We start from the raw sequence: 7,465 nt of genomic DNA, 5'->3' as shown, positions 1-7,465 counted from the left end.
GTCTATGTGTCTGTCTGTCTCTGCCTGTCTCTGACTGTCTGTCCCGCTTTCTGTCTGTTTGTCTCTCTTTGTCTGTATGTTTCTGTCTGTGTCTGTCTGTCTGTGTCTCTGTCTATCTCTTTCTGTCTGTCTGTCTCTGACTGTCTGTCCCGCTTTCTGTCTATGTCTGTCTGTTTGTTTGTCCGTACTCACTCACTCCCTGGTTGAGGAGATGTAATCTCATGTTTTGTCCACAGAAACCAACAGGAGAGATCAGAGTCAGAGATTCTCAGTGGTCAGTCTTCCCAGAGTCATCAAACAGACCTGGACTCCATATTCAGTGTATGTGGTCCTGTTATGTACATTTGTTTTTGTTTACCTCAAGTAAAGTTTCTTTCAATCATTCATTAATGTGTTGATGAGAAAGCATTTATTCTCTTGCTTAACTTATTTACTTGATTTATTTTAGTTGCTTGAAGAGAAAATGATGACATTTGTGAAGAACGAGCTGAAGATGTTCAAGAGGATTCTTAGTCCAGAACTCCCAGAAGGCTTTGAGAGTCAGAAGCAGGATGAGGAAGTGGTGGATGCTGAAGATGAGAAGCAGGAGAGCAGTGCCAGAGAGGGGGCTCTGAAGATCACACTGCACGTCCTGAGGAAAATGAACCAGAAGGAGCTTGCTGACACACTGGAGAAATGTAAGATCTGTCTGCCTCATGTTGAATGCTGTTTTATAACATTTAAAAGCTGTAGCTAAAGTACAGCTAAAGTAGCTGAGTAACTCAATGATATTGTAGCAGCCTTAACACAACACCTAGTGACCTCATCAAGTAGCAGAAGGGATGTGTTGTGTTGATTAATTTAGAGAGAGAGACAGAGACAGAGAGACAACATTAATAATACCATCAATAATACCAATAATTACATTATCAGTCACACCAGTCTGTAATGCATTATGAAAACATTTAAACAGTCAGTTAAGAGAATAAATGATTATAATTTAAAATGTTATAACAGTCCTACAATACTGTAGACATTAAAGCAGATGTAATATTAATATCCTCTGTGTTATTTCTTCATTCAGATGAGCTTGCTGTGATTTGCCAACGTGAACTCAAATCTAATCTAAAGAAGAAGTTTCAATGTGTATTTGAGGGGATCGCTAAACAAGGAAACCCAACACTTCTCAATAAGATCTACACAGAGCTCTACATCACAGAGGGTGGAACAGGAGAGGTCAATAATGAACATGAGCTGAGACAGATTGAGACAACAACCAGGAAACAAGCAAGACCAGAGACTGCAGTCAAATGTAACGACATCTTCAAACCCTTAACTGGACAAGACAAACTTATCAGAACTGTGCTGACAAAGGGAGTCGCTGGCATTGGAAAAACAGTCTCTGTGCAGAAGTTCATTCTGGACTGGGCTGAAGGAAAAGCCAATCAGGATGTTCAATTTGTGTTTTCAATCCCTTTTCGGGAGCTGAATTTGATGAAAGGGGACAAACACACTTTGATTGAACTTGTCAATCACTTCTCAATGGAAACCAAACAATCAAGAATCTCCATCTACAACAAGTACAAAGTTGTGTTCATCTTTGATGGTCTGGATGAGTGCCGACTGCCCCTAGACTTCCAGAAGAACAAGATCTGTTGGGACGTCACAGAGTCAACCTCAGTGGATGTTCTGCTGACAAACCTCATCAAGGGAAATCTGCTTCCCTCTGCTCTCATCTGGATAACTACCCGACCTGCAGCAGCCAATACGATCCCTTCAGGGTGTGTTGACCAGGTGACAGAGGTACGAGGGTTCAATGACCCACAGAAGGAGGAGTACTTCAGAAAGAGATTCAGTGATGAGGAGCTGGCCAGCAGAATCATCTCACACATAAAGACATCAAGGAGCCTCCACATCATGTGCCACATTCCAGTCTTCTGTTGGATTTCTGCAACAGTCCTCGAACACATGCTGAAACATAAGAGAGAAGAGATGCCCAAGACTCTGACTGAGATGTACACACACCTTGTGGTGTTTCATACCAAACAGAAGAATGAAAAGTATCTTGGGAAAGAAGAGACAGATCCACACTGGAATAAAGAGAGCATTCTGTCACTGGGAAAACTGGCTTTTCAACAGCTAGTGAAGGGCAATCTGATTTTCTATGAAGAAGACCTGAAAGAGGCTGGCATTGATGTCAATGAAGCCTCAGTGTACTCAGGATTGTGCACACAGCTCTTTAAAGAGGAATGTGGGCTGTACCAGGACAAGGTGTACTGCTTCGTTCATCTGAGCATTCAGGAGTTTCTGGCTGCTGTATATGTGTTCCTCTCATTCATCAACAACAATGAGAATCTCATGGACAAACAGCAAACAAATTCCAGTATCTTTTCTCTGCTGTACAGAGACAAGTCTGAAGTTACTGTCTACAAGAGTGCTGTGGATAAAGCCTTACAAAGTGAGATGGGAAACCTGGACCTGTTCCTCCGCTTCCTTCTGGGACTCTCACTGGAGTCCAATCAGAAGCACTTACGAGGTCTACTGACAAAGACAAGAAGCAGCTCACAGAGCCATGAAGAGACAGTCAAGTACATCAAGGAGAAGATCAGGGAGAATCCCTCTCCAGAGAGGAGCATCAATCTGTTCCACTGTCTGAATGAACTGAATGACCATTCTCTAGTGGAGGAGATCCAAAGCTACCTGAGCTCAGGAAGTCTCTCAGAACCCAACCTGTCACCTGCACAGTGGTCAGCTCTGGTCTTTGTGTTGCTGACTTCAGAAAAGGAGCTGGATGTGTTTGACCTGAAGAAATACTCCAGATCAGAGGAAGGTCTTCTGAGGCTGCTGCCAGTGGTCAAAGCCTCCAGAGCTGCTCTGTGAGTAAATAAAATGACATATAAGAACTAATCATCAGGAAGCAATATTCAGTTTAGAGAAAAAATATGTATTATAATATGTATATAATATTATATTGAATAACATATTGAATCAGATATTCAATCTAATATAACATTATGACCATACAATTCTAGGAGACGGAAGATGAATCTATATGTTGTTTGAGAGAATAAACCAAATGCATCTACCGTTGTCCTTCTACACTACTCGTTAAATGAACAGTGTGTTTGTGAAGTCATGATGATCTCTTTGATAGGCTGTCAGGCTGTGGAGTCACAACGAAAGGCTGTGCTTCTCTGGTCTCAGCTCTGGAGTCAAACCCCTCACACCTGAGAGAGCTGGACCTGAGTAACAATGGCCTGAAGGATTCAGGAGTGAAGCTGCTCTCTGCTGTACTGGGGAATCCCCACAGTAAACTGGAGACTCTGAGGTCAGTATTCCTGTAGTTGGTCAACAAGTGGTAACTGTTCACCAGATCCACATGTGTTTACCAGGCACACATAGTCCACACCATATGTGTTTGGACAGTGAAGCTTACAGTTTTACATTTGGTGCTGTGCTCCAGCATTTTGGATTTGAGATCAAATGTTTCATATTAGTTGACAGTACAGAATGTCACCTTTTATTTGAGACTATTCGTATCTGTTTTACCGTTTACAAATTAAAGCATTTTATGTATCTAGTTCTCCCATTTTATGTATGTACAGTGGCTTGCAAAAGTATTCACCCCCATGGCATTTTTCCTTTTTTTGTTGCCTTACAACCTGGAATTAAAATTGATTTTTGGGGGTTTGTATCATATGATTTACAAAACATGCCTACCACTTTGAAGATGCAAAATATTTTAACTTGACCGTGCTTAACTATTCACTCCCCCAAAGACAATACTTTATAGAGCCACCTTTTGCAGCTATTACAGCTGCAAGTCTCTTGGGGAATGTCTCTATAAGCTTGGCACATCTAGCCACTGGGATTTTCGCCCATTTTTCAAGGCAAAACTGCTCCAGCTCCTTCAAGTTGGATGGGTTCTGCTGGTGTACAGCAATCTGTAAGTCATACCACAGATTCTCAATTGGATTGAGGTCTGGGCTTTGACTAGGCCATTACAAAACAGTTACATTTTTCCCCTTAAACCACTCGAGTGTTGCTTTAGCAGTCTCAAATCTCTGGAAGACTGAAACAGGTTTCCCTCAAGGATTTCCCTGTGTCTAGCACCATCCATCATTCCTTCAATTCTGACCAGTTTCCCAGTCCCTGCCAATGAAAAACAAACCCACAGCATGATGCTGCCACCACCATGCTTCACTGTGGGGATGAGTTTCTCGGGGTGATGAGAGGTGTTGGGTTTGCACCAGACATAGCGTTTTCATTGATGGCCAAAAAGCTCAATTTTAGTCTCATCTAACCAGAGTACCTTCTTCCATATGTTTGGGGAGTCTGCCACATGCCTTTTGGTGAACACCAAATGTGTCTGCTTATTTTTTTTCTTCAAGCAATGGCTTTTTTTCTGGCCACTCTTCCGTAAAGCCCAGCTCTGTGGAGTGTACGGCTTAAAGTGGTCCCATGGACAGATACTCCAATCTCCGCTGTGGAGCTTTGCAGCTCCTTCAGGGTTATCTTTGGTCTCTTTGTTGCCTCTCTGATTAATGCCCTCCTTGCCTGGTCTGTGAGTTTTGGTGGGCGGCCCTCTCTTGGCAGGTTTGTTTTGGTGCCATATTCTTTCCATTTTTTAATAACGGATTTAATAGTGCTCCGTGGGATGTTAAAAGTTTCAGATATTTTTTTATAGCCCAACCCTGATCTGTACTTCTCCACAACTCTGTCCCTGACCTGTTTGGAGAGCTCCTTGGTCTTCATGGTACCGCTTGCTTGGTGGTGCCCCTTGCTTAGTGGTGTTGTAGACTCTGGGGCCTTTCAGAACAGGTGTATATACACTGAGATCATATGACAGATCATGTGACACTTAGATTGCACACATGTGGAGTTTATTTAACTAATGATGTGACTTCTGAAGGTAATTGGTTGCACCAGATATTATTTATGGGCTTCATAGCAAAGGGGGTGAATACATATGCACGCACCACTTTTCTGTTTTTAACTTTATTTTTAAAGTCATTTTTTTTTATTTCTCTTGACCAATTTGGACTATTTTGTGTTTGTCCATTACATGAAATCCAAATAAAATCAATTTAAATTACAGGTTGTAACAAAATGGGAAAAACGCCAAGGGGGATGAATACTTTTGCAAGGCACTGTAGTTCTACCATTTGAAGAAGTCTTAATTATTTGGACAAATTCACTTATATTGTATTAAAGTAGTCATAAGTTTAGTATTTGGTCCCATATTCCATGCCTGCAGTGATTACATCAAGCTTGTGATTCTACAAACTGGTTGAATTCATTTGCAGTTTGTTTTGATTGTATTTTGGATGATGTTTTTACTAATAGAAACTGATTGGTGAATAATGTCCTGTCATTTTGGAGTCACTTCACTTGTATTGTCAGTAAGAATAAGAATGAATCGAGAATGATGAGGAATGAGAAAGTTACAGAGGCACAAGGATCATACCCCCTCTGTTATTGGTAATGGTGAGAGGTTAGCATGTTTTGTTGTAGCCTCTGTTATTGGTAATGGTGAGAGGTTAGCATGTTTTCTTGTAGCCTCTGTTATTGGTAATGGTGAGAGGTTAGCATGGTTTGTTGTAGCCTCTGTTATTGGTAGTGGTGAGAGGTTAGCATGTTTTGTTGTAGCCTCTGTTATTGGTAATGGTGAGAGGTTAGCATGTTTTGTTGTAGCCTCTGTTATTGGTAATGGTGAGAGGTTAGCATGTTTTGTTGTAGCCTCTGTTATTGGAAATGGTGAGAGGTTAGCATGTTTTGTTGTAGCCTCTGTTATTGGTAGTGGTGAGAGGTTAGCATGTTTTGTTGTAGCCTCTGTAATTGGTAATGGTGAGATGTTAGCTGTTTTGTTGTAGCCTCTGTTATTGGTAATGGTGAGAGGTTAGCATGTTTTGTTGTAGCCTCTCTTATTGGTAATGTGAGAGGTTAGCATGTTTTGTTGTAGCCTCTCTTATTGGTAATGGTGAGAGGTTAGCATGTTTTGTTGTAGCCTCTCTTATTGGTAATGGTGAGAGGTTAGTATGTTTTGTTGTAGTCTCTGTTATTGGTAATGGTGAGAGGTTAGCATGTTTTGTTGTAGCCTCTGCTATTGGTAATGGTGAGAGGTTAGCATGTTTTGTTGTAGCCTCTGCTATTGGTAATGGTGAGAGGTTAGCATGTTTTGTTGTAGCCTCTGTTATTGGTAATGGTGAGAGGTTAGCATGTTTTGTTTTAGCCTCTTAACTTTCTCACTCATTCAGATTCATGATTCATTCATGATTTTTCTTAATCATGGCATCATCAGAATTTAATTTTTAATGGTGAAACACATACAGTTGAAGTCGGAAGTGTACATAGACTTAGGTTGGAGTCATTAAAACGTGTTTTTGAACCTCTCCACAAATTTCTTGTTAACAAACTATATAGTTTTGGCAAGTCGGTTAGGACATCTACTTTGTGCATGACACAAGTAATTTTTGAAACAATTGATTACAGACAGATTATTTCACTTATATTTCACTGTATCACAATTCCAGTGGGTCAGAAGTTTACATACACTAAGTTGACTGTGCCTTTAAACAGCTTGGAAAATTCCAGAAAATTATGTCATGGCTTTAGAAGCATCTGATAGACTAATTGACATAATTTGGATGTATTTCAAGGCCTACCTTCAAACTCAGTGCCTCTTTGCTTGACATCATGGGAAAATGAAAAGGAATCAGCCAAAATCTCAGAAAAAAAAATTGTAGACCTCCACAAGTCTGCTTCATCCTTGGGAGCAATTTCCAAACGCCTGAAGGTAACACGTTCAATCAATAGTACGCAAGTCTAAACACCATGGGACCACACAGCCATCATACCATCCCAACTGTGAAGCACGGCGGTGGCAGCATCATGTTGTGGGGGTGCTTTGCTGCAGGAGGGACTGGCGCACTTCACAAAATAGATGGCATCATGAGGCAGGAAAATTGTGGATATATTGAAGCAACATCTCGAGTCATCAGTCAGGAAGTTAAAGCTTGGTCACAAATGGGTCTTCCAAATGGACAATGACCCCAAGCATACTTCCAAAGTTGTGGCAAAATGGATTAAGGACAACAAAGTCAAGGTATTGGAGTGGCCATCACAAAACCTTGACCTCAATCCTATAGAAAATTTGTGGGCAGAACTGAAAAAGCGTGTGCGAGCAAGAGGCCTAAAAACCTGACTCAGTTACACCAGCTCTGTCAGGAGGAATGGGCCAAAATTCACCCAACTTATTGTGGGAAGCTTGTGGAAGGCTACCCGAAACGTTTAACCCAAGTTAAACCATTTAAAGGCAATGCTACCAAATACTAATTGAGTGTATGTAAACTTCTGACCCACTGGGAATGTGATGAAAGAAATAAAAGCTGAAATTAATCATTCCTCTACTATTATTCTGACATTTCACATTCTTAAAATAAAGTGGTGATCCTAACTGACCTAAGCCAGGGCATTTTTATTTGGA

The 7,465-nt window shown here is 41.0% G+C and overlaps 1 protein-coding gene across 1 annotated transcript in view; it reads left to right on the top strand.

Annotated features, from left to right (window-relative positions):
• LOC123741819 (NLR family CARD domain-containing protein 3) overlaps positions 1-3,338 on the top strand; it is an 18,559-nt gene extending 15,221 nt beyond the window's left edge. The window contains exons 7-9 of the mRNA XM_082971128.1: positions 237-328; positions 1,064-2,855; positions 3,134-3,338. Of these exons, the coding sequence (XP_082827254.1) occupies positions 237-328; positions 1,064-2,855; positions 3,134-3,323 (2,074 nt within the window). The 3' untranslated portion in view covers positions 3,324-3,338. The remainder of the gene's footprint in view (positions 1-236; positions 329-1,063; positions 2,856-3,133) is intronic.
• Positions 3,339-7,465: the final 4,127 nt, after the last annotated feature.

Source organism: Salmo salar, unplaced genomic scaffold, assembly GCF_965601325.2.
Source record: "Salmo salar unplaced genomic scaffold, fSalSal1 ptg000177l, whole genome shotgun sequence".
Taxonomy (NCBI): domain Eukaryota; kingdom Metazoa; phylum Chordata; class Actinopteri; order Salmoniformes; family Salmonidae; genus Salmo; species Salmo salar.
The sequence above is the reverse complement of the archived record's forward strand: the minus strand, read 5'-3'. Positions and strand labels throughout refer to the sequence as shown.